General features: G+C 51.1%; 1 protein-coding gene across 1 annotated transcript in view; it reads left to right on the forward strand.

Annotated features, from left to right (window-relative positions):
• Aqr (aquarius intron-binding spliceosomal factor) overlaps positions 1-26,483 on the forward strand; it is a 44,457-nt gene that overhangs the window by 12,400 nt on the left and 5,574 nt on the right. Inside the window, exons 12-30 of the mRNA XM_013010017.1 lie at positions 1,288-1,401; positions 1,583-1,686; positions 4,321-4,423; positions 6,351-6,471; positions 8,451-8,592; positions 10,367-10,545; positions 12,089-12,256; positions 13,643-13,812; positions 15,244-15,485; positions 16,891-17,037; positions 17,497-17,566; positions 18,668-18,778; positions 19,484-19,593; positions 21,232-21,367; positions 21,626-21,835; positions 21,950-22,087; positions 23,699-23,770; positions 24,454-24,641; positions 25,440-25,611. Of these exons, the coding sequence (XP_012865471.1) occupies positions 1,288-1,401; positions 1,583-1,686; positions 4,321-4,423; positions 6,351-6,471; positions 8,451-8,592; positions 10,367-10,545; positions 12,089-12,256; positions 13,643-13,812; positions 15,244-15,485; positions 16,891-17,037; positions 17,497-17,566; positions 18,668-18,778; positions 19,484-19,593; positions 21,232-21,367; positions 21,626-21,835; positions 21,950-22,087; positions 23,699-23,770; positions 24,454-24,641; positions 25,440-25,611 (2,697 nt within the window). The remainder of the gene's footprint in view (positions 1-1,287; positions 1,402-1,582; positions 1,687-4,320; positions 4,424-6,350; positions 6,472-8,450; positions 8,593-10,366; positions 10,546-12,088; positions 12,257-13,642; positions 13,813-15,243; positions 15,486-16,890; positions 17,038-17,496; positions 17,567-18,667; positions 18,779-19,483; positions 19,594-21,231; positions 21,368-21,625; positions 21,836-21,949; positions 22,088-23,698; positions 23,771-24,453; positions 24,642-25,439; positions 25,612-26,483) is intronic.

The raw sequence follows: 26,483 nt of genomic DNA on the forward strand, positions 1-26,483 counted from the left end.
CAGTGGACTGAGCATCGGTGTGGACCGTGTGTGCAGAGTAGACTGAGCACTCGGTGTGGACCGTGTGTGCAGAGTAGACTGAGCATCGGTGTGGACCGTGTGTGCAGAGTAGACTGAGCACTCGGTGTGGACCGTGTGTGCACAGTGGACTGAGCACTCGGTGTGGACCGTGTGTGCAGAGTAGACTGAGCATCGGTATGGACCGTGTGTGCAGAGTGGACTGAGCCCTCGGTGTGGACCACGTGTGCAGAGTAGACTGAGTATCGGTGTGGACCGTGTGTACGCAGTGGACTGAGCACTCAGTGTGGACCGTGTGTGCAGAGTAGACTGAGCACTCGGTGTGGACTGTGTGTGCAGAGTAGACTGAGCATCGGTGTGGACCGTGTGTGCAGAGTAGACTGAGCATCGGTGTGGACCGTGTGTGCAGAGTAGACTGAGCACTCGGTGTGGACCGTGTGTGCAGAGTGGACTGAGCACTCGGTGTGGACCGTGTGTGCAGAGTGGACTGAGCACTCAGTGTGGACCGTGTGTGCAGAGTAGACTGAGCACTCGGTGTGGACCGTGTGTGCAGAGTGGACTGAGCATCGGTGTGGACCGTGTGTGCAGAGTAGACTGAGCACTCGGTGTGGACCGTGTGTGCAGAGTGGACCGAGCATCGGTGTGGACCGCGTGTGCTCAGTGGACTGAGCCCTCGGTGGTCAGGCTCCTGTCTTGGTGTGGTGGCTCAGGCCTGTCATCCAGCTAGATCTGCCCAGGCACTAACGAGGCGCCGAGGTGCATGCGTGTCGCCCAGAGTCAGGGGAGCAGAAGTAGCGGGTGCAGCCCTGCACTGAAAGCTGGAGACAGGGCTCTGAGCAGGCACAGGCCCTGAGTCGAGTCCCCAGTACCACGAGGGGGAAAGGGAGACACATCCCTCATTTTAGAAGAGTTGGACCTGTTCTGGTTTGTTCTGAAATCTCTCAAAAATGTACGGTGTTACATTGCAAACATTTTTTAGCACTTTTTTCCCCCTAGTCATGCAGCTTGAACTCGGGGCCTGGCCACTCCCTAAGCTCTTTTTGCTCAAGCCTAGCACTTTACTACTTGGAGCCACAGCGCCACTTGAGGTTTCCTAGTGGTTACCTAGAGGTGAGAGTCTCATGGACTTTCCTGCCTGACTTTGAACTGTGGTCCTCAGATCCCAGCCTCCTGAGTAGCTAGGATGGCAGGCGTGCGCACCAGCGCCTGGTCAGCACTTAATAACTAGGTCCTAAGTTCACAGTTGTTCACTGGCACGTATCCTTTCAGCTTTTAGACATGCTTAAGTTCTACACCGGGTTTGAGATTAATGACCAGACGGGAAATGCGCTTACTGAGAACGAGATGACCACCATTCACTACGACCGAATCACTTCCCTGCAGGTAGAGTGCTGCTTTCCTCCCCGCGTCCGTGGGGTCCGCGCTGGCTGTTTGGCTTTCCCGGGGGTCCTCGGGCCAGGCTCACGGAGGAGGCACGTGAGATAGGACACGCGTGCCATGTGCTGTGGGCCTCCCGGGGCCGGCTGGCCAGGGGCTTGACTGCCCACGCTGCCCTTCTCCCCAGAGAGCCGCCTTTGCACACTTCCCGGAGCTCTACGACTTCGCCCTCTCCAACGTGGCAGAAGTGGACACGCGCGAGTCCTTGGTCCGGCTCTTCAGCCCCCTGAGGTACGGCCGTGTGGGATGGCCTTGAGTGAGCCTTCCATGTGTAACGTGGGCTGCACCTCCGCTCACACTGGGAGCCGCCTCCCCGCGGCAGCCCGCTCTTTCATTCTGTGGGGAGTAGAGTTTCCAAGATCCCCGCTGCAGCCTTGCCTGTGCCCGCGCCGGTCTGGGTACCGCATGTTCACGCAGGTGAACGCCTGTGCACGCACCGTGCTGGGTACCGCCTGTGCACGCACCGTGCTGGGTACATGTTCACGCAGGTGAACGCCTGTGCACGCACCATGCTGGGTACCGCCTGTGCACGCACCGTGCTGGGTACCGCCTGTGCACGCAGGTGAACGCCTGTGCACGCACCGTGCTGGGTACATGTTCACGCAGGTGAACGCCTGCGCACGCACTGTGCTGGGTACCGCCTGTGCACACACTGTGCTGGGTACCACATGTTCACACAAGTGAACGCCTGTGCACGCACTGTGCTAGGTACCGTGTGTTCACGCAGGTGAATGCCTGTGCACGCACCGTGCTGTGTACCACATGTTCACACAAGTGAATGCCTGTGCATGCACTGTGCTGGGTACCGCATGTGCACGCACCGTGCTGGGTACTGCGTGTTCACGCTGGTGAACGCCTGTGCACGCACCGTGCTGGGTACCGCGTGTTTACGCAGGTGAACGCCTGTGCACGCACTGTGTGGCTCCATAACGCGCGTGCTGCCCGCTGCTCCCAGACAGGTCGAGTCCAACTCCCAGGGATCTAGTACTAGGGTGTCGCTGTGTGTCCTGTACCGGAGTCGTGTGTGTGTTGTGTAGTGAGTCTGTATATGAATGTGTTTGTGTACTGTGATGTGTCCTGTACCTACCAGAGTCGTGTGTGTCCGCGTGTCCGTGTCCTGTACGCATGCATGTTATGTTGTGTAGTGTGTCCTGTACCTACCAGAGTCACGTGTGTGTGTCTGTCCATCCGTGTCCATGTCCTGTGCACATGCGTGTTATGTTGTGTAGTGTGTCCTGTACTGGAGTCTGTGTGTATGTCATCCTGGCCGTTGCGGCGCCTTCTAACTTTCCTGTTACCATTCTTTCCGATATTTCAGTCCATCACTTATTTTCTTTGACTATTAAGGTAACTATATATTCTGGTTATCGAATTGTAAGGAGCCCGGCATATGCAAAGTGTGAATCTTGACTTGTAATTTGTATCCTACACACAAATGAACTTGGAACTAATGGTGAACTTAGATGTCAGCCCCCAAGCCTTTGTTGTGGTAATTGTACCAAGAATCCATGGACACCAAAGCATAATGAAGAAAACACACCGTTAAGAGATGAGAGTTAGGACAAACTAGGAGAAAACATGGACTAACCGTGTCTGCAGGCAGCACGGGCCATTCAGGGTTTCAGCCTCAGTGCTGAGAAAGTACCTTGCACTGAGGTGACATCAAAGATAGAAAGCAGCCCTTCACCAGGGAGGCAGCGCAAGGCGGACGTGTCGCAGTGGTGCTCAGCATCCTCGGCCATTAGAGACACGCATGTTTCAGTCCTAAGACAGCTACTACATGGGACTAGAACCGTGCGAAGGCTTGCTGAGAACATCCTCACTGCTGGGGGAGACGTTGAAACAGGTACTGTGTGTGCTCACATCTCCCACTTAATGACGGACAGCACGGGGTGCACACCGGTGGTCCCGGCATTCAGAGGGCCTGGAGGACTGTAAATTTGGAACAGCATGAAGTACAGAGCAAGTTCAAGGCCAGTTTGTGCTACAAAGCAAAACTGACTCAAATAAGTGGGAGAATTGAGCAAAGATGTACCCAGGGAAAATGAGAGTTAGTATTTGCACAAAACCTTGTAAAACTACACTGTGTGCTGTGGCTCACACCTGTAATCCTAGCTACTTGGGAGGCTGAAGCTGAGGATCACAGTTGGAAGCCAACCTAGATGGGAAAGGCCGTGAGACTTAACTAAAAAGAACTATAAAAACCTGGCAAGTGGAGCTATGGCTCAAGTGAAGAAGCTCCAGGACAGAACCGAGGCCCTGAGTGCAAGCCCCAGGCCCAGCACGCAGCTGAGGACAGAAGAGCTGCGTCCAGGGCCGGGTGGCGGAGGGGGCTCGGGAGAAGGGCCGGGTGGCGGAGGGGGCTCGGGAGAAGGGCCGGGTGGCGGAGGGGGCTCGGGAGAGGGGCCGGGAGGCCTAGCAGTGGAGTGGCGCGGCTTGCTGCTGAGCGCAGCTTTCCCGTGCTCAGCTCCAGACAGAGGCTTGGATCTTAGTCTTTCTCCATTCCTATTTTGTAAAAGTCATTCTTTCTCAAAGCAAAGAGTTACTCTTTGAAGCATTGTGTGCATTTAGCACACACACTTTTTAAGAAATGGGTATTGAAAGTCCGGATTTAAAAGCGAGCAGGCCCAGGCTTTCTCGGGGGTGGAGGTTGCTGTGCCAGAGGGGGAGGGGGAGGGAAGCCATGCTCGCAGTCCTGATGGGGGGGAGGGCCCGCCAGAGCCTGCAGGAGTGCTGTGGAGCCCACATCCAAGCGAAAGCCCCTGGCGGGGCTGGACCTTCCCCGGCCCTGCTGTAGCATTGTACTTACTTGCTGACAACCATCTGTAGAGATGCTTGTTGAAGTGAATGTTCTTCGTCCTGCAGTTCCAACACCCTCCACCAGGTGGCATCATACCTCTGCTTGTTGCCAACCCTTCCTAAGGACGAAGACACCACCTTTGATAAAGAATTTCTTCTGGAATTGCTGGTGAGTACAGAGCCAGTGTTTCCATTCTACGTAAATCAACACTGAGAGTCCTGCGAGGAGACTGGGGACTGCTCCTGTCATTTGTAAGGAGGAGGTTGCATTCATGCATTCGTTTGCTTACCCTTCCTCCATTCCTCGGTCCCCTGTGCCACCATCCACCCCCTCCCGAAAAGCTAGTGCAACAATGAAAAGTAACTTGGACTCTGCCTGTAGTCTTCATTTTTGTTGTTGTTGTTGTCAATGGTGGTGGTGGTACTTGGTTGGGCTTGAACTCTGGGCCTGAGTGCTGTCCCTCAGCTCTTCAGCTCAAGGCTAGTGCTCTACCACTTGTGCCACAGCGCCACTTCCGATTTTCTGGTGGTTTACTGGAGATAAAAGTTTCACAGACTTTCCTGCCTGGGCTGGCTTTGAACCGTGATCCTCAGATCTCAGCCTCCTAAGTAGCTGGGATGACAGGTGTGAGCCACCAGCGCCCGGCCTCTTTGGTAGCACTCACTAGCGTTCCTGAGGTCTCTAGGGTGTGTTGACAGTGTTTCACAACATGCCATCCCGTGCTTTATGAGAAACCTGAGAGGTGAGTGCCACTTGACCCGCACTGCTGGGGCGGGCGCCCGGTCCTGGAAGGCGCAGCTGCTTGCGCTCCGCTGCCAGGAGGAGCTGGGCGGCTTCCCTCCCAAAACAGCTAACACGTTCTCCCCGAGGTGCCCCTCTGACTGCAGGCCGCACTCCCCTGCGGATGAGACACGCATGCTGCTCACTTTCTTCATAGCTCTTTTCCTTTTCTGTTGTTATCATTGAGGAGTTGTACAAAGGAGTTACTGTTCTGTAACGTCATGAGTGCAAGGCTTCTGGAACGACGTCACCCCTCATTGTCCCTTCCCATCCCACCCACAAGCTCCGTAGTCCAGTGTTGCACAGTGCTCGCTGAATGCAGAGATGGCGTTTCCCACGCCTCCCTCATTCCCGTCTGCTCCTTTGCCTCCCCCAAGCAACCTGTTTTTGTTTTCTGCTATTGGTTGTGATGCGGGGGGGGGGGGGGGCGTGGCTTTGACGCCTCCGCTGAGTGTGCCCTCCTGCGGTTGGTGGGCGTGCCCTCCTGCGGTTGGTGGGTGTGCACGGGTGTGCCCTCCTGCGGTTGGTGGGTGTGCACAGGCGTGCCCTCCTGCGGTTGGTGGGTGTGCGCGGGCGTGCCCTCCTGCAGTTGGTGGGTGTGCGCGGGCGTGCCCTGCGGTTGGTGTGTGTGCGTGGCCTGCAGTTGGGTGTGCGGGCGTGCCCTCCTGCGGTTGGTGGGTGTGCACGGGCATGCCCTCCTGCGGTTGGTGGGTGTGCACAGGCGTGCCCTCCTGCGGTTGGTGGGTGTGCACAGGCGTGCCCTGCGGTTGGTGGGTGTGCGCGGGTGTGCTCTCCTGCGGTTGGTGGGTGTGCGCGGGCGTGCCCTCCTGTGGTTGGGTGTGTGCAGGCGTGCCCTCCTGCGGTTGGGTGTGTGCGGGTGTGCCCTGCGGTTGGTGTGTGTGCGTGCCCTGCAGTTGGGTGTGCGGGCATGCCCTCCTGTGGTTGGTGGGCGTGCCCTCCTGTGGTTGGTGGGCGTGCCCTCCTGCGGTTGGTGGGTGTGTGCGGGCGTGTCCTCCTGCGGTTGGTGGGTGTGCCCTCCTGCGGTTGGTGGGTGTGCGCGGGCCTGCCCTCCTGCGGTTGGTGGGCGTGCTCTCCTGCGGTTGGTGGGTGTGCGCGGGCATGCCCTCCTGCGGTTGGTGGGCGTGCCCTCCTGTGGTTGGTGGGTGTGCCCTCCTGCGGTTGGTGGGTGTGCGCGGGCGTGCCCTCCTGCGGGGCGGTTGGTGGGCGTGCCCTCCTGCAGTTGGTGGGTGTGCGCGGGCGTGCCCTCCTGCGGTTGGCTCATCAGGCCCTCTCCCCATAACCACTGCTCTCCCAGGTCTCTCGCCACGAGCGCCGGATCTCCCAGATTCAGCAGCTGAACCGGATGCCCCTGTACCCAACGGAGAGGATCGCGTGGGACGAGAACATCGTCCCGACCGAGTACTACTCTGGGGAAGGTAGGCTGAAAGCTCAGACCTCCAGGGTCCTGAAAACGTTCCCCCCGTCTGTCCTATGTGCTGAAGTCCACCTGCAGCAGCTGGAGCACGTTCAGAGTGAGGAAGTCCCAGCACAAACACATGCCCCAGCATGCATCTCACCCCACACAGCACGGTGGCAGAACACAGCTGCGGGTCAGGGAGGAAGAAAGCGCGGCCTTCGTGTGTCACGTATGGGCTACAGTGGGTAGCAGTTGTCTTTTGAAGTTGGATTTCGAAGCTCTTGGATTTTGTGGTGTCAAACAATGACACCACAAAGACACTGCCAGCTGGACGCCACCGGTGACACTCAGGAAGCGGAGATCTAGAGGGTCTTGGTTCAAAGCCAGCCTGGGCAGAAAAGTCCCTACGATTCCATCTCCAAAATGACCAGCCAAAGCAGCACAAGGCCTTGAGTTCAAACCCTCATAGTTGAAAAAAATAAATAAGCAAACAATACCACTAGTTGGCGATGTCCCTTAGCTGTGATCTACAAAGATACTATGCATTTGTTCACCTCCTGTTTGATGAGACGCAGTAAAAGACACTTTTGTTCGTCCTCAGAGGAGAGAGACCCTGTCACAAACCGTGCATTCTGCACCGTTTGAAGGCATATTTCAGACGCATTTCAGGAATATTCTGAATGGTAGATTATTATTAGAAGTCTATTTTAAAGACATCGTTTATTTAAGAGAAGAATCGTCTCACAGTTGTGTTCCAGGCTATGGTCAGTCCGTAGCTCACGTATTTCCCCGTGTAGGGCTCTGTGTGGGGTCTGTGCGTGGAGGGGAATGTGAACGGCCATGCTGTGCAGGTACTTGCTTTCAGGTGGAGCAAAGAAGGTGCAGCCAGCACTGGGCTGGGGACCGACGGGGTCAGGCTCATTTGTAAAGGCCCTTACAGCATCTGTTGTGAGTCCTGTTCTTTTTCTTCGGTTTAAGAAGCTGGATGGTTTATTTGCTCTTTTCCAGACTATTATTTCTTTCTTTTTTTTTTTTTTCCAGTGTGGGGATTGAACTCAGGGCCTGGGTGCTATCCCTGAGCTTTTGTGTTCAAGTGTAGTCTTCTACTACTTTGAGCCACAGCTCCAGTTCCAGTTTCCTGGTGGTTAATAGGAGATAAGAGTCTCACAGACTTTCCTGCCTGGGCTGGCTTTGAACCACAGTCCTCGGATCTCAGCCTCCTGCGTACCTGGGGTTCTAGCGTGAGCCACGCCGCCCAGCTTGGACTGATATTCTCGCCCCGTGCAGCCTTGTCGCAGGCTGACACCCGCATGCGGAGCGTGACGTGGTGGAGCCCTGTGGGCTGGGCGCTCGCTTCTTTCATGAAGGCACACGTCTGAGATGCCAGCCATGGCTGGTTCTTCGTGTTTACATGTGCTAACTCAGTTGAGGGTTTCAAGATGGTGACATTTTAATTGTTGAAATGATAATTTGCTATCTAAAGAGTCCAGTTACAGGTTAGAATTTACTAAAATAAGTGATGTGGAAAGTGTGTCCTTGGTGCTTCTTGCCTCGGAGTTCTGGTTATGGTTTGATAAGGTGGTAAGGATCATGAAGGGTTTTTAATAGACTGTATTTGTCAACCTGATTTTAATTTCTGTGTGCAAATGAAGATGATATCAAATTAATTGTTTTCAGACGTTAGATTCACGTGAGTGCTGTTTTTAATACATAGGGTGAATGACTGATTAAAAGACTAATTCAGCCAGAAATCAGTGGCTGTAATCCTAGCTACTCAAGAGGCTGAGATCTGAGGATCACAGTTTGAAGCTAGCCCAGGGAGGAAAGTCCATGAGACACTTATCTCCAATTAACCACCAAAATAAAACTAGAAGTGGCGCTATGGCTCTTAAGTGGTAGAGCTCTGGCCTTGAACCAAAGCGGTCCGGGACAGCACCCAGGCCCTAAAGCCCCATGACTGACGAAGAATCACTCACCTACTGATGCTTTTCTCTTCAGGTTGCCTTGCTCTTCCCAAGTTGAATTTGCAGTTTCTGACTCTACATGACTACCTCCTGAGGAATTTCAACCTCTTCCGCTTAGAATCCACATATGAAATTCGTCAGGACATCGAGGACAGCGTCAGCAGAATGAAGCCATGGTTAGTAAGTCTAGATACTACACTGACACAGAGAGGACTCTGTATAGGGACTAGTTATCTCTCTCTCTCTCTCTCTCTCTCTCTCTCTCTGTGTGTGTGTGTGTGTCCGTCCTCGGGCTTGAACTCAGGGCCGATGCACTGTCCCTGAGCTCTTTATTTTTTAATTTTTGCTCAAGGCTGGTGCTCCACCACTTAAGCCACTTCTAGCTTTTTGGTAGTTTTTGGAGATGAGTTTCACAGACGTTGCTGGCTTTGAATCGGGACCTTGGGTCTCCGCCTCCTGAGTAGCTGCTGGGAGGAGCTGCATGTTCTGTGTCTGCACAGGAGGAGGTGAGGCTGGGGAGCAGGGTGCGTGGCTGGGGGGCACGGTGGCAGTGGCCTGGTGGGGGGGGCGCTCAGGGGCCAGTCTTCAGGGTCTCCTGGGGCATAGGTTAAGGTCTACTCATTTGAGCAACTCTTCTCTTTCCATTTGATTCCTTCCTACTAGCCTCCTTTGAGATGGTTCGTTTCTGTTAGGACATAATGTAACGCAGTGCAGACATTATGAGATTTTATGAAGATTTGTTAGATGTGACTGAGTACCTGGGTCATTCGCTGCTTCGTTCTATGTGTGAAGTGCATGTGCACGCCCTAGGACGGTGATTGTGTCAAGCTGGTTCCCGTTAGCTTGTAGGCGCACTCACACTGGTGTAGACAGTGGCCACACAGTAGCGCACAGGGTGAGTCCACTCACGCTGGCGCTCTGTTCATCTGCTCCGTATACCCAGTGCTACACACAGATTCTTATGCAAAGTTGTTTTGAGTAATACTGTAAAACAACAGAGTATTTTTAACTTGCTTGTGGCTGAGTGAGTGTGCAGGCCTGGCCATCTCCCCGCGAGGCCCGGGGTGCTGCCCATCATCGGGCCCCATGGGAATGATTGAGAAACTTCCTCTCGAGCACCTGAGCTGCTGTGTTCGGACTCAGGGCCCATTTGGTAACGTCGGGGTTTATTAACTAGCACACCAACAGATAGGATCTCATTATGCTTTATTTAAATACTAGTAACAACAAAGGTACCTGAAATTCTTAGGAACTATTAGCCACCATTTATGGTGGGAGGAGGGCATTCACTTATGCTAATAAAGTCTTTAAATTACATTCCTGATGTCATCTTTGAGAAGGGACTCTTGTGTGCCTGGATTCTGGCAGTGGTGTGTTCTCCTGTGCTGTCAGGCACACTGGCCAGGCCGGGAGGCCTCCACGCAGCAGGGGGAGCGGGTGGCTGCTAGGAGGTAGCCAGCTACCTCTGAGCGTGTCACGCTGCAAGGAGACTTGCGAGGGAGGACCAGGGCCGTGGCACGGGGCAGTGCCCTCCGGGGGGGAGCGCTTGGCTGCCGCACGCATGTGGAAGGAGCGGGAAACGTTCCCAGCCTGGATCCTTGCAGAGAGTGGTGTCCTAACTCTGCAAGGCCATACCTTCCAGAGCCTGTTCTGGCAGCCTCCTCGCTGGGCAGCAGGCTGGCGTCTGAGTGCTGGCGCTCACTTTGGGTATTACTACAAACGATGGGTGTGTTCTCAGGCTTCCCGGGTGAGGGCGAATCTGAAGCACAAATAAGGGAACGCAGGCCTCAGGAAGGCAGCGGCCACATGTGGAGCGTGAGGCCCTGTGTCAAGCCTGGGTGCCGGCACCCACACACGCAATCAGGGAACACTGTCCTCCCGTAAGTGCGCCCGTCCACGCATGGCCGGGGTGCTCTGCTGGCTACATAATCACCTTTCTTTGGCTTCCAGGCAGTCTGAGTATGGTGGTGTCGTGTTTGGTGGTTGGGCACGAATGGCCCAGCCCATTGTGGCTTTCACGGTCGTCGAGGTTGCCAAACCCAATATCGGTGAGAACTGGCCAACCCGGGTCCGAGCAGACGTCACCATCAACCTCAACGTCCGAGACCACATCAAAGACGAGTGGGAAGGTAAGCGCCACGCCTTTCAGACTGTCAGCAGCTGGCTGAGGGGTTTATAACAAGGACACTGGAATCCAAGCGTAGCTGCACATAGCTATAATCTCAGCTTCTTGCAGAGCGTGGGATTGCAAGTGTGCATAGCCAGTTTGAGGCTAGCTGGCCCAGACTAGAGGGAAATCCTGTCCAGAAACAAAAAAGAGGGTGGTTTTTCTATTAGAAGTGAAACTAACCAGGATCGTACAAGACACTTCAGAATCTTAATATGTCTGTGAGTTTTGAAAACAAGTTCGCAAGACTCCTCTTACCCCTTCAAGAGTACTTGAAACCCAGGTCCCCCCAGAAAGGCGCATGTGAATCAGTGGGATGTGGTTTGCTCCTGAAAGCGCGGCGAGGAGGGCGGGAGGAAGCGAGGCTCACTGCGAGGAGGGCGGGAGGAAGCGAGGCTCACTGCGAGGAGGGCCGGAGGAAGCGAGGCTCACTGCGAGGAGGGCGGGGGGAAGCGAGGCTCACTGCGAGGAGGGCAGGGGTACGTGAGGCTCACTGCGAGGAGGGCGGGAGGAAGCGAGGCTCACTGCGAGGAGGGCAGGAGGAAGCGCAGCTCTGAGACGGCCCTGGGGAGGCGTCGTCCTCAGCTCTGCCAGACAGTGGCTCCTGCCTCACGGCCGGCTGCCACTGAGGCTTGGCAGTGTCGGCGGCCGGCGTGCCGCCGCGCGTCTCCCCTCGCCACGGCCTCGCAGCGGTGTTCTGTGAACACTCCCGAGGCAGCTCTGATGCGGCCGGCCCCTCACGCGCCTTGTTCATTCACGTCCCTGGTGGGTCTGCTTGCCAAGATGAGCAGGCAGAGCCGTTTACGGCTAGGCGCTCCAGGGGACCCCGTGGGTCAGAACTGAAGGTGGCGTGTGCTGTCACCGGAGCTGCCATCTTCTCCCCCGCCTCTGAACGGACCGGGAGCAGCAGAGGCCGTTTCCCCTGATGGAGAGGGGCTTTGAGCTTTGGCGCCAGTCTCCTGCGTCTTGATAATCACCCGTAAAAACGTTGACTCCTTGCTGACTGAAACTTACCTGCGCAGCCGCTTTCCGAAAGCTGACGTCACCGGCAACGTGAGACCGGGAGTGAGCGGCCCGGCTGTGGCTCGAGTGGCGCCGGGCGGTAGCTTACGCTGACGTTAGAGGCAGGCTGCGTGTGACACGGATGAATTATAGGCCAACCATATTTTTGGTTAGTTATTAAGAGTGTTAAAAATAAGAATGGTGATGAATACCCAGCTTTGGGGCTGGAGCATGACTCGGAGGCCTTGTTCAGAAATGAGTTCATGATATAAAAGTTTCTAATTTTAACATCTAATAGCCCTTCGTTTTAATTATTGCTCTGAGATATGATTAAAGATGGTAAGAAAACCGGTAATTGTGCTACAATGCAAAAAGTCACTGGTCACCCTTACATTTTAAATGTTTTGATATCTCTGGTCCTTTGAGGAGGCTGAGAGTTTTCTAATAAAGGACTGAAAACAACATTCTAACAAATGAAAATGCCCTTCTATTTATTTTATTAGGTCTCCGTAAACATGACGTATGCTTTTTAATTACCGTGCGTCCCACAAAACCTTATGGGACCAAATTTGACCGGAGGCGACCTTTTATCGAGCAGGTTGGCCTGGTTTATGTCCGCGGCTGTGAGATCCAGGGCATGCTAGATGACAAAGGGCGTGTCATCGAGGACGGTAAGCTGTCTGTGCGCTCCTTGTGCGCGGTGCCCAGGGACAGGCGTGCTCGGGGTGTCTGCACAGAGGACGGGTTCTCGGAATGTCTGCACAGTGCTCCCAGGACAGTTGTGTGTGCGTAGTGCACACAGGACAGGTGTTCTCAGTGTATGCGCAGGGACAGGTATCTTTGTCTGGTTTGCTTATGGTTTTCCAGATAGAATCTACTCTAAAGACTGAAAAATATAGTAAGCCACCTACTTCCATGGTTTTAGAACTAGGCAATAATATTCAAAACTCCTGTGGGAGGCATTTTGTAATAATCACACTGAATCTCATATTCACAGACATGTGCCCTGTTTATTTATTTTTGTCAGTCGTGGGGCCTGAACTCTGGGCCTGGGCACTGTCCCTCAGCTCTTCAGCTCAAGGCTAGCGCTCGATCACTTGATCCACAGCGCCACTTCCAGCTTTTTCTGCTTATGTGGTGCTGAGGAATCAAACCCAGGGCCTCATGCATGCAAGGCAAGCGCTCTACCACTGAGCCACCTTCCCAGCCCGCCCCACCCCCCAGTACTTTTTTTTCTTTTTTTTTTCATGTCACTTGCTGTATCCCAATCCCCGTTTTTACTGAGCCCCCCAATACTTTTAAAAAGGCTTTAGGCTAAATATTGGAAAGGATATGATCTTTTAAAATCAACTTTATTCAAAAATAGTTCTAATTATTAAAAAAAGATAGAAATATGCATATATATAAACATAATATTGTATGTAATTGTTAGAAACCTCTAGGTGTCGACAGTTACTGGAACTTCCTTGGCTTCAGTTGTTTTGGCTCGACATGAAAGGGGCTATCAGCTGGACACAGCTCTCCCCTTCCCGGGGACATGTGTGCCGAGGCCGGGGTGGTGACAGCGAGGGTGTTTGAGGACAGGTCCTTTGTGGGTGAGGAAGCCTGGTCTGGGAGCAGTGTGCCCCTGGGGTCCAGTCTCTGAGATGGCCTTCCATTGCCCTGACTGCTTTGGTGGCGACACACATGATTACATAACTGCATCCTGCTGGCGCTCACTGCTCGGCCACAAGAACTCAAGTCGGCCTCTGCTGCCCTGATCTTGAGATCAGACCCTTGGTTGCCACTGCGCCTGACGGGGCTGCTTGTCTTGTTACACGAAGCTACAGCTTCATCTGAAAAGCATTTGTTAGGTCTTGGTTCATGCGTGTGTGCGTGTGCGCGCGTGCCGGGTGGCTGCATTCTGGGACAGTGAGTCGTGGTGGGGATGGCACGCCGCAGGTGTCACGAGAGCAGCAAGCATCTGCAGGAGGCTGTGGGGGGAGCGGGTCTGGGCAGCCTGCTCACGGTTCATTGACTTTATAAATTCATCTGACACACTTGCAAAACCCCTCTAGGACCAGAACCCAGACCCAATCTTCGAGGGGAGTCCAGGACATTTAGAGTATTTTTAGACCCCAACCAGTACCAGCAGGACATGACCAGCACAATCCAGAATGGAACGGAGGATGTGTACGACACGTTCAACGTGATCATGAGGAGGAAACCCAAGGAGAACAACTTCAAGGTGAAGGCTGGCCCTCCGGGAGGCTGACACACGGGTAGAAGAGACCTGCTAAGAAGGCGGTCCTACTTATGCGTTCTTCTAAAGAGTATATTTTGGGGTGCCTGTACTGGGCTCACCCGTGGGCCTCCAGCCTTGCTTTCTGCTGGCTGGTTTCAGACAGGAGTGCTCTTCCTGCTCGGGCGCGGGGTCTGTGGGCTGCTGGGCTCCCTGTGTGGTGTGTGTGTGGTGGGCTCGGTTCGGCTCCTCATGTCCGCCACCTGGGCCTCAGACCTTCCCGCCTCCAGCTTCCTTCCTGCTTGCTCTTCTCGCTGCAACACCTCGACCCTTCACAGAGTCCTAGACCTGTCGTGACGCGGCCTCCGGCCTCCCTGGTCACGCTCTCTCCTCCCTGACTCATTTCAGGGCAGCCACATGAGCTTTCTTTTCTTTTGTTGTTCTTTAGTAACAAGACCTTGCCCATGGCGTTCCTCACCTGGAAAACTTCACTCAAGCCTTGGCCTGGTCTGTGCCTCCGCTGCACACAGCAGCTCGGCGTGTGCACTGCCCTCCGGTGGGGAAGGAGGGCAGCTGCACTCACTCCGGGTCCCCTTCAGTGGGGACCCTGCTCTTGCCTTGTCCCCAAACCTGGGTCATTTTTGCAGCTGCGTTATGTAGAATGAAGTACTTATTGACGAATGAAAGGTAGAGAACTTGGTTTCACGTTTTATAGTAGCTGACACACCTGATCAGCATCTGCTGTCCGTCCGTGCTGGCTTGAGTGCGCTCAGCCTTTGGAAGGCGTATAAGAGGTGTGTGTGCTGTCAGGGATCTTGAGCTCTTGCGAGGGAGTGGATGTAAATGCAGGACTGCAGGTTCATGGCGACCAGGGACAGCACATGCCAATCTGTCGGTCAGTCCCACTGCGCTGTCTCTTTGACGGTGCAGATGTTAAGTACTCTGGTAACTTCTTTCTATAGTCCTAAATCTTTAATTCTGAAGTTATTGGAAGCGACTTTGAACGTTTTGTTCACTGTCTGTTGTATTCCTTGTTCTTAGCAAGCTGATTTTAGTAGACATGTGGTGCAGGCCTCTGACCCAGGGAGACACTGACACTGAAGCACTGTGAGATGTAGACGGAAAGACCCACCCAGCAGCTTCTTGAATGGCTCTTACAGTCTTTTCTGTTGGGTTTACATGAGTCTGACTTTCGTCCTACTCAGTAGGAGTCCGGTGGGCAGACCCTGCATCTCACTGCCCAGATGAACCCGCAGGATAAACTGTTCTTGCTGAGTTAACTCAGCATTTGGTATCAGTCCAGCCAAGCACCTGTCAGCAGAAAATAGCTTCCTGGCTGAGCCACTGGGAGCCTGTGGTCCCCGCAGCCAGCTCTGCGTTCCACAGCACCCGTGTTGGAGGGGTCTCACCGACATACTTTTTTCTCTTTGCTGACAGGCGGTGCTGGAGACCATACGGAACCTGATGAACACCGACTGTGTGGTGCCTGACTGGCTGCACGACATCATTCTGGGCTATGGGGACCCGAGCAGCGCCCACTACTCAAAAATGCCCAACCAGATCTCCACCCTTGACTTCAACGACACTTTTCTCTCCATCGAACACTTGAAGGCCAGCTTTCCCGGTCATAATGTCAAAGTGACTGTGGACGACCCCGCTCTGCAGATCCCCCCGTTCAGGTAAAGTCAGTGTTTGCACCCGCACCCCTGAGCACGTGGGCTGCGCCGAGGGTGCAGTGTCACAGCCTTCCCCGCAGAACCACCGGGCGTCGGAGTAGCTGTGTGTTTATGAAGGATCAGCAAACACATAGTGTCTGAAGAGAAGTGCACACACACAGCATTTGCAGTAAGAACACCACTGCATCTTACACAAGATCTTAAGGTACACAGGCATGTGATGGTGAACTTTATTCTGGTTTTAGGAAAAGATTCCTTTTAGTCTCGATTGCTTTCATAGCTTCTAAATACTGATGGAATGCCCTTCATAGGAAATGCTTAGGACCAGAAATGGTTTTGGTTTTGGAGTTCTTCACCCTGTGGAATGTCGGCAGACTTCACCAGCTGAGTGAGAAATGCCCCGTCCACAGGTCTCCAGCCCCCTCCCCGTATCTGAGTGAACATGTTAGCTAAGCTATAGATCCCAAACACAGGTTCGTCTGACAGTAGGTGAACTTTGGCTTTACAGCTGGAGTAGAAACGGCATGAAGTTGCTGAGGCTCTGGGTGCTGGCGCGCTCGGGACTGCATGGGAGCCCAGGGCTTTTCTCCTTAACCAAAACACCTTTGTAGCGCCAGGCCTAGACTTGCTCCACACCGCAAATCCTTTTGGTGACAGTCACTGTTCTAGTCTCCCTATTGTGAAAGCGCAGCATTGTCTTCACCCAATATTTGTGACCCTCCTCACGCCTGCCACAGGCGTGGTCTGGTCTCCACTCCTGCACACGCGTCGCCAGGCCCTCCCGACATGGGCAGTGCATTTTCCCCATCCCTCTCCCCCTCCACCCTGGCGGAGCTGCCTTCATGCTGGAGCCTCCTCCCTGAGCCTCTTAGGTTGGACTCCTCTTTGAAGAGTGGAAAGGAGGACTAGAAAAGTATACATGGTCTGGCTTGTTTTGGAAAGTTGTGTGAAGTCTCTTGGCTACCCGTGGAGTGCTGCCTCCGAATCAGGCCCCGCAGCTGGCCTTGACCCTTGAGGTCCCCAGAAGCCACAGCGAGGCCTCCGCAGCTGGCCTTGACCCTTGAGGTCCCCAGGAGCCACAGCGAGGCCTCCGCAGCTGGCCTTGACCCTTGAGGTCCCCAGGAGCCACAGCGAGGCCTCCGCACGCAGCAAAACCCACAGCCTCCCTGCCACCTGCCCCGCCAAGTCTCTTTCCTGGAAGAGTGAAAACATGAACCCAACGGTGCTGAGCGCGAGACATCGTGGGAGACAACTCTTACCCCACTTGAACCCTTGCGCACCTGCTCTGTGGTTCTGGGCTTGTGTACTCATAGTGAGCACAGTGTGGTTCTAGCAGTCTGACACTCTACACAGTGTGCACTGGACGGTGTATGCTGGGCCGTGCACAAAGGTCTTGCTCTTGTCACAGGATAACGTTCCCGGTACGAAGTGGAAAAGGGAAGAAAAGGAAAGATTCTAATGGGGACAACGAAGACACTGAGGAAGCAAAAACTCTGATTGTGGAGCCTCACGTCATCCCTAACCGGGGCCCGTACCCTTACAACCAGCCCAAACGGTAACTTGACTGGCTTACATGCTCACTGTTGCGAGTAGGTAGCTTTACGTTTTCCAGGTTCTATTAAAACCTTGGGGTACTGTTGTAAAGGCTAGACCATCTTGCCTTCTATTCTTTCAGTCAGCCAAGTCGTTGAGGCGGTTTAGGCCTGGTACCATGAAAGCAAGACAGCCGTGTTCACCTGCTGTAGTTTCTGCTTTGTGTTCGGAACCAGAGCCTCTGTTGGCCACATGCGGTCTGAACTAAGTGCACTACCAGAGACCAGTCTTTCCATACACTTTGTTTTGTTGCCCTTAACGTGGGGCAGGGGAGGGGGCAGTCATCCCTTTACCAAGGAGCTTGGGCAAGTAGGTGCAAATTTGGAACAAATCTTTCCACCTCTGGTCATTGCCCTCTTGTACGAAATGTCCTTTGTCGCGTGTACCTCTAACCAGCCTTTTTTTTACTGTTGCTTGACAGCAATACCATTCAGTTCACTCACACACAGATAGAGGCCATCCGTGCAGGAATGCAGCCCGGGCTGACTATGGTAAGGAGCTGCTGTTGCATGTGTTCCCGCGTGGACTAAGGCTTCCAGTACATCTTATTTGAAGCGCAAAGCAAATTAACTTTACTTCTGCCAAGTAATTGTAGCATCTTGCGCGTGTTGACACCTTGCTGCCGATTTCAGTTCACAGCAGCAGAATGAGAATGTGGCCAAAACCGCTGCTTTTCCATAGCACTGTACTCTGCTTAGTTTAGTACCTGCCACCGCTCGGTTCTCCTCTAAGCCTGTCACAGTCAGCACGTGTACTTTGTATGATCAGTTTTTTTTTTAATATGTTTTGTTGTAGGGCCTAACAAGGTGGGGAATCCCTTTTCTTTACCAAGGGCCACTTGGATGTTTACACTGAAATGATCAGTGTATGTAGGCGGGCTGTGGCCAGCCAGCGAGAAGCACGCGTCCATCCCCTGTGGCTGGCTCACCCGTGGCCCAGGCCGGACACAGCCCGTCCGTCCCAGGTGTGATCCGACCTACTGAACCGCCCTGTAGAAAGGCGCCCCCTCCCCCGACACACTTGCTGAATACTTACCTTTCCTGATAATTTTTCTGAACTAAAACAACTTCTATTGAAAGAAGAGTAGTGAATTTCCTAGGTGTAATTCATGTTTCCATTTCTTGATTTTTGCCTAGTGCATTCTGAAACCCAGTGATGGGCACGTAGACCTTGAGGACTGTCCTGTCACTTGTGCGCTGGCTCTTCATAGTAGGCAAAATCATCATTGCTGGCTTTCCCAAGTTCTCTTTGGTGTTAATACTGTCATCCACCTTTCTTTCGATGAGTGTTTACATGACACTTCTCATCATTTTAATTCTACACAAATGAGTTTTAAATAGCATATTCTTGGGACCGGTTAGCTTAATTTTTAGCTATTATTTCTTCACAATTCTTTTCTATATTGTACAGGTTTCCCTCTGTTAAGAACCCTGTGGCACCAGATACTAGATTTTCCTGTCCTTGTTTACTGTCTTCTGTCCTGTCTGTTTGCTGTTGAATCTATTCAGCGAATTATGTCATTTGCTGTTTTTTTAGTTGTACAGTTCTTTTAGATGCGGCAACAGTGTTTGATTTGTTCATCATGCTTTCAGGTTGTAGGCCCACCTGGCACAGGAAAAACAGACGTGGCCGTCCAGATCATCTCCAACATCTACCACAACTTCCCCGAGCAGAGGACTCTGATTGTCACTCACTCCAACCAGGTGGGGAGCTGTGATAGTGTGCGCGGCTGCTGTAGCTGCCTCCTCTCTGTGCTTTTGCCACTGGAAAGCCTTTTTCAGTTTTCTGCACCTGCGTAACAGTGTGTGTAAGACAAAGTTGCTGTAGGATGAGACTCAGGATCTAAGAATTGTTGTGACTTGGAAGAAAGTACCTGTAGCCAGGGCTTTTTCTCCGTTCATAAATTAGAAGCAGCCGGTGCCAGTGGCTCACACCTATAATCCTAGCTGCTCTGGAGGCTGAGACCTGAGGATCACAGTTCAAAGCCAGCCCGGGCAAGAAAGTCCTTGAGACTCTTAACCCCCTATTAAACCACTAGAAAACCGGAAGTGGTGCTGTGGCTCAAGCTGTAGAGCGCTCCTTGAGCTTAAGAGCACAGGGACAATTCCCAGGCCCAGAGTTCAAGCCCCAAGACCGACAAAGATAAATTAGAAGCAGAGGTCTGTGGGTAGCTGGGCTTTATAACTTCCAGTTACTTACTTCGACAGGTGTATATACATAGATGGCAATATCCGAAGTCCATAAAAGCAGTTTTGTTTAGATGATAGATACCTTAATATGCGCAATTCTTTCCCTTCCGTTTCTGTGTTGATGATCACCTATGGGCAGTACTGCTTCCAAGTATGTGTCTTTGTTATTCTTAAACAGACTTTGGAACTCACCATTGTCTTTTTTTGTTTTATTCTCAGGCCCTAAACCAGTTGTTTGAGAAAATTATGGCTTTGGACATTGACGAGCGCCACCTGCTGCGTCTTGGTCATGGAGAAGAAGAGCTGGAGACAGAGAAGGACTTCAGCAGGTGAGCAGTTGTGTGAAAAGTGTGTTCAGCTGTCTTTGAAGAGCTGAGAAAAACCAGCGTAACTCTACATGGCTCTGGCACAGCCTATTCTGGCTGTGTGGCCCTGGAAGTATGGCTGGGCTGGGTCTCTGTTCACAGGCTCTGCTGCTGACTCAAGACGCTCAGCACAGTTCAGCACTGAACAACTTCAGACGATGCTTTGTCACTGCTCATGCAGAGAGAGACTTAGTCTTCATATGTTTCAGGGCAAAAATAAGAGGTGGTTTTAGTGAAAAGCAAATTAATGGTTTTCTGATAGTGTAAGTGTAAGTGGACTAACATTTTACAAACCAGATTTCTTCTGCCATTAAATATTTCGTTTTCTCAAAGTTGCCTTACGGCAGCTTTTAAATTCATTGTATTTAAATTCATTTTGCAGCAGCTTCAAACAATAAGCATCATTAATAGGTTTAGGATTAAACATGACCTTTGAGTACACTGGTCATAGACATCAGAAGAAGATTAAATTTCTGGGCAGTGCAGAGAAAACATACTGGGTTACTGGGGCTCAAGATTTTTAGTGTGGAGTCAGCCAGAGATACTTGTGCACTGTCCCCTAAGTGTTTCCTTGTGTTAAAACTACCTTAGGAAGTTCTTCTTTGTGATTAGAAAATCATATACCTAAGTGAAAATAAAGGTGCAGATGTAATGCTTAATATGTACTTACAGCAGAAGTTTTTACAGTAGTACATTATAAAACAATTTTTAAAATGCTTTCATAGGCCAAAACATCTTTGTCTATGCCTTTTATCTTGCTAATATATATGCTTATTCATTTCATTATTCTGGGTGTCTCTTTGCCATCATTAAAAGGGAATATAGTGCCAATGGATATTTACTGAGGATGGTAAGAGCTGAAGATCATGGTTTAAAGCCAGCCAGGGAAGGAAAATGTGTGAGACACTTACCCCAGTTAACCATTACAAAGCTGCAAGTGGAGCTATGGCTCAAGTGGCAAAGTGCTAAGCTTCAAGAAAAAAGTTTGTGAACAGTGCCCAGGCCCAGAGTTCAAGCCCCAGGACTAGCAAACACACAAAAAGTAATACCGCTTTCCCTTGTGAAACAGTAGACTAGGTAGACCACTCATAGTTACACAGAAAACCTCTCATAGTCTAGCTGTTGTATCACAAGAGTCGGGCGTTTTATTACATGTCTTACAAGCATTCTTCCTTTCCTTCCCATTGATAAAAATTCCTCATTGCAGAAAATATTTTAAACTATTGATAATAGAAAGAAGTTAGTGTTTCTATTCTTCTCATTTGAAAAAGCCTTATTTTAGGTACTGCTAACACCAGTTTCTTTCCTGTGTCTGTGGGTGTTTTCTTACGCATTCAGCAAGTGCACAGCCTGCCAGGTTTGGGCACCCAGTTGCAGAAGACATAGATACCGGGATGGCAGAGGAGCTCTGCTCAGAGCCTTGACACCTGGCTGGAAACTGTTCTTGGGCGAGCACCAGCACACACTGTGTCCTGCGGGTGCAAGTTTTGTTATAGAACTAAAGAGACTGATAATGTATTTGTGGACAAGCAAGTGCTGGGTCAGTAACATGGTTTGGCCATTTGTAATTTCCGTTTTGTCTTTTTATCTAATTACTTCTAGGTATGGGAGAGTAAATTATGTCCTGGCTCGAAGAATAGAACTTTTGGAAGAAGTTAAGCGATTGCAGAAGAGCCTGGGGGTTCCTGGAGATGCTTCGTACACCTGTGAGACCGCGGGGTATTTCTTCTTGTATCAGGTAACGCATCATACGTCCTTGTAATGGAGGCCCATTGGAAACCAGATGGGTTCTTGAGATTCTTCGGGCGCTTCTTGTGGGGATGGGTGGAGGGGGAGTAAGATGAAAACCTGTGGTATTGCCAAAGCTATTATGAATGTGGAAGTGCTTGTATTGTCTCTGAGCTGTATTTGTAAGCAACCTTTGCTCGATGAGTCAGTGGAAGGCTGCAGTGACGTAGCCATAGTGTCAGCGAGTAAGCTCAGGTCCATCCCGCAGGTGATGTCTCGCTGGGAGGAGTACATGAGCAGAGTGAAGAGCAAAGGGGGCGCGCTGCCCGAGGTGGCCGAGGTGGCCGCTTGCTTCCCTTTCCACGAGTACTTTGCCAACGCACCTCAGCCTATCTTTAAAGGCAGATCTTACGAGGAAGACATGGAGATTGCTGAGGGATGCTTCAGGCATATTAAGAAGATCTTCACGCAGCTTGAGGTAAGCGTTCAGGGGTATTTGTTTTTCTTTTACACTGGCTTAAAGTTTGACCTGTTGTATGCATTACTGGGTTTGTTGCACTGAAGGCCCATGTCGATGCCCCCTCTCCCACAGGAGTTCAGAGCCTCCGAACTGCTTCGCAGTGGCCTGGACAGATCCAAGTACCTTCTGGTGAAGGAAGCAAAAATCATTGCTATGACCTGCACGCACGCTGCCTTAAAACGACACGACCTGGTCAAGCTAGGCTTCAAGGTAAGACCTTCATCCATTCGTTGTCTGGCCGCTCGTCTTTCACTACTTACACCATTTTCTGTGTATGGAAGTTCTCGTACTCACTGTCATCCATTTTCAAGAGATATTGTCAAGTAACACATTTGTATGAATAGCAAATGGACTTGAATCTAATTATCAGTGCGTGTTAGTACTAATGCGTAGTCCCAGGCTTCTACCTAGAATCCCATACTTACGGTACTTTCACTAAGCATTGCTTGTGGAAGGTTGCTGAAGAGCACTAACGCTACCCAAGTCTCTCAGGGTGGTTTCACCAGAGGCATCATAGATGCTCACACTGTCCACATATTAAAGTCCTAGCTACTCATTTGTTCCAAACATAAAAGCCTTTAGCTTCAGCGTAGGAAATGCTCTTACTATTTAGACTTCAAGATGAGATGTTAAAGTGTCTCGATCGCATGACACACAAGATGACAAGGTGGTAGCCTGTGACCTGGTTTAGTGGGATGTCATGACTGAGCAGTAAAGTTGAATTTGTTGAGAACCTATGACTTGACTAGGGATGCTAACCTAAACTCTGATTTTACTACGCATCATTTTCCTACACATAGCTTATCTTGTTTAAAACGGGCTTTGCATGCGAAGTTAGCAGTGTGTTTCCTGAATTGACACTTTTTTGTTGTTGTGGGGCTTGAACTCAGAATCTGGGTGCTGTTCCTGAGCTTCTGTGTGTTCAAGGCTAGTGCTCTACCCCTTGAGCCATAGTGCCACTTCCAGTTTTTGAGTGGTTAACTGCAGATAAGAGTTTCATGGAGACTTTTCTGCCTGAGCTGGCTTCAAATCACAATCCTCAGATCTCAGCCTCCTGAGTAATTAGGATTACAGGTGTGAGCCAGCAGTGCCTAGCTTGAAAGAACAATTTAACGTATTTGAGCTCACCAACAGTGCCAAGTTCCAGGTGACAGAATTCTTTTAAAGGTAGTGTGAACTTACCGTAACTATTGCAAGTTTTTTACATAAAATACTGACTTGATATCAAACCAAAGTATATCAAGTTACTAACCATATGAATTTGAAAAATGTTTCCCATCACATTTTCAGTAGACGTTTTCTATGTTAAAAAAGTAAAGCATGAGATTTTTTTTTTTTTTAGTTTTTGCTATTTTGTTTTCAAACGGAGTTTAAAAGCCTTTTGGACAAACTCAACCTAAACTAGGTAGTCCCCAGTGCCTTCAGTTGGCCATATGAAGGGGTCTCCCCGCCGGTGTGAGGCAACATGCGCTGGGCAGGCAGAGGGCTGAGGTGGAAATGGCCAGTAGTAGTCATAGTGACAGTAGCAGTCACCGTGGCAGCTCTGAGCGGACCACAAGTTGTGAAGGTGACGGCCTACCTCAGGGGTAGCATGGAGCCACACAAGTAGATTGTGTGTGATGAGTGCAGTCATCTGGGGTAAGGCTTTGTCATTACAAAGCTGCTGTTTATGGACAGTGCAGAGGCTACGAGGAACGATGCCCACGTTCTCACTGTGGGCACAGAGGTGTGACTGGAGATGCAGGGACAGCAGCATCCATGAGGCTGTGAGCTTCCCTTCTGAATAACGTTTTAATCTCAGATTGTTGGCATGTCTTTCAGTATGACAACATTTTAATGGAAGAGGCCGCTCAGATTCTGGAAATAGAAACGTTTATACCACTTCTTCTGCAGGTAAGATGCAAAGAATCTAGACAGCTGTGCAAGTCTCGAGGATCTCAGCGGCTGCAGTTTGGGGGGTAGTTGACATTTTCTTGAACCTTCTTTTAGTCTGTTCCTGAGTTATTAGTTGTAGCTTTGGGGAATGCATCTACAAAGTAGTTTTGAAAAGGCAATAATTTTAATCAAGAAAATTACATTACTATGCAGTTTGGTAGGTACTCTTTCATTACAGCTCCTGGTATTTCTAGTTTTCAGTGCATTTTTTTACTTTATGCCTAAATTACTGATCCAATAGTGATGTAGTACTGTTTCTTGGCTATCCAGTATTATTTACTGTTGAAGCACTGAAAACGAAATACAGAATTTCCAGTGTAAGAAGGATAGACTGCTCTGCGCTCTGACAGAGCTCTTTGGACTGTATGTATTTTCTCCGGTAGGGAGCCTGTTTCAAGGAAGCATGGGAATTAAGGAAGGTTCAGACTCATCTTTGGGTGTTTCTGTGTTCTTGGAGGACACGTGTTAAAGGGGCTCTCCCTGCCTGCTGCCAGCCATGCCCAGGCCCCACAAACATGCCTGTGCGCAGTGAGGCTAGAGGTCCAGGTTTATAAGCTAATGACACCATTAGGCAAAGAACATGAAACTACTGTGCTGTACAAACTGGAATATTTTGCCACGTCCTCATTTTTCATTTCCAGAACCCGCAGGATGGCTTTAGTCGACTGAAACGATGGATCATGATTGGTGACCACCACCAGCTGCCCCCAGTCATCAAGAACATGGCCTTTCAGAAGTACTCCAACATGGAGCAGTCCCTCTTCACCCGCTTTGTGCGGGTCGGGGTTCCTACTGTGGACCTCGATGCGCAAGGGAGAGCCAGGGCCAGGTAAGGAGCCAAAGCGCACCTCTGCCATCCAGGAGTTATGTAGGGCTTAGCTAAGTTTCCCTAAGGCCCAGGGACAGTAAATTGTTAGCACTTAGGAGACTGGTGTTTGCTAAGGAAGAGCTGGAGTTATTCATCTTTTTCAGATAGGGTCCAGGCGTTGCCCCCGGCCAGCTCAGACGTCCATCTGTGGTTCCTCAACCGCTGGAGTCACCACTGACCATGTCCAGGCTTAGTCTCACTAACTTCTTCCCTAGACTGGCCACAAACATGATCCTCCAATCTTTACCTCCCAATTAGTAAACATTTAAAACCTAAAGCCAAAAGAGGGTACACCAGTGCCCTGACCTCCCTACACACAGTGTAGCCCCAGTGTGTGTCTGTGCACACAGGCGTGTGTCCTCAGGCTTCAAGGCCTGGGCACTGACCCTCAGCTTCTTTCACTCAAGGCTAGAGCTACAATCTACCACTTGCGCCAGCTCCATCGCCAGCATTTTTACTGTTTGCTGTTGAAGCTGGCTTTGGGCCATGATCTTCAGATCTCAGCCTCCATGTAGCTAACCAGTGTGAGAGGCATGTGGCACCGGCACCTGGCCATTCTCAGATTTCTTAACTTGCTGGCCTATCAATAAGCTGTAAGCACAGCAGAGCTGACGTCTGTGCAGTCTCTTCAGTCTCCTGATCCTTGGAGAAGTCAGGCACTGCTGCACGATGTGGTGTCAGCTAGAGGAGGCCCCTGCCCGGGAGGGAGGGTGTCATGTGGGCGCCTGACGCCCCTCGGGGCTGTTTGTCTTTGGACAGCCTGTGCAACCTGTACAACTGGCGATACAAGAACCTAGGGAACTTACCCCACGTGCAGCTCTTGCCGGAGTTCAGTACCGCAAACGCTGGCTTGCTCTATGACTTCCAGCTCATCAACGTGGAGGATTTCCAGGGAGTGGGAGAGTCGGAACCGAATCCGTACTTTTACCAGGTGAGGAAAGGCTTGTGGCTTTGAGGTTTAGTTTTGCATTTGCAGGACTTGAAAGTTGCCTGACTCTCAGCAGTGCCAAACCCTTTGAGTACTTACTGCAACTAGGAAAAAGCTATGAACTAAAAGATACACTAAAGCGAGGCGTGGGGCGCATCTGATCCTCAGGCTGCGTAAGTCCCTACAGTCTTAGGTGCTTGGGAAGGTTTGTTGTGGGCAGTCTTCCTGCAGTGACAATTTTGTATGGCCTGCAAACATTTAGACATCCACATGGCCACTGGCTCGACAAAAGTCCCACACTGCTGTACTAGACATGTAGACCAACACTGGCTACCCAGTCCTACAAGTAAGCCGCATGGGTAGAGAGAATTGGAAACATTATGACCCAAAGCTAAGAGTGCACTTACTCACGTGGTGCGTTTTAAGAGGTACGCAAGGTGCATGGGGTAGAATTTTCATTGTTTCCTTGTCGCTACTTGATGGCTCATACAGAGAATGATATAGAAATGATTCGAGACCTCATTGCATTAATCTTTCCAAAAATACCAAATCGTAGAGACTGGATTTCACCTCCAGCTTTTTATGGTCATTCCATGATTCACAATTTTTTGTTTTTCCTGTCTTGCAAAGAACTGTGTCACCAACACCTGCGGAAATAGCACATTTTCCTATTGCCTTCACCTGAAATCATCTTAATCTGTTGATGTTCTCACTTGACGTTGTTGCCTCAACTGAGCTGTAGGTTCATCTTCAGCGGTGAGCCAGACCCTGCCTCATAGGAAGCAATCTTCTAGATAAGCTGAGGCTGGGCACTGCTAGAGTAGGTCTTAGACTGGGGTTTGTACTGGCTTCTTGGATGTGACTTTCCGGGTGGA

This window comes from Dipodomys ordii, unplaced genomic scaffold, assembly GCF_000151885.1.
Source record: "Dipodomys ordii isolate 6190 unplaced genomic scaffold, Dord_2.0 Scaffold11, whole genome shotgun sequence".
Lineage (NCBI taxonomy): Eukaryota > Metazoa > Chordata > Mammalia > Rodentia > Heteromyidae > Dipodomys > Dipodomys ordii.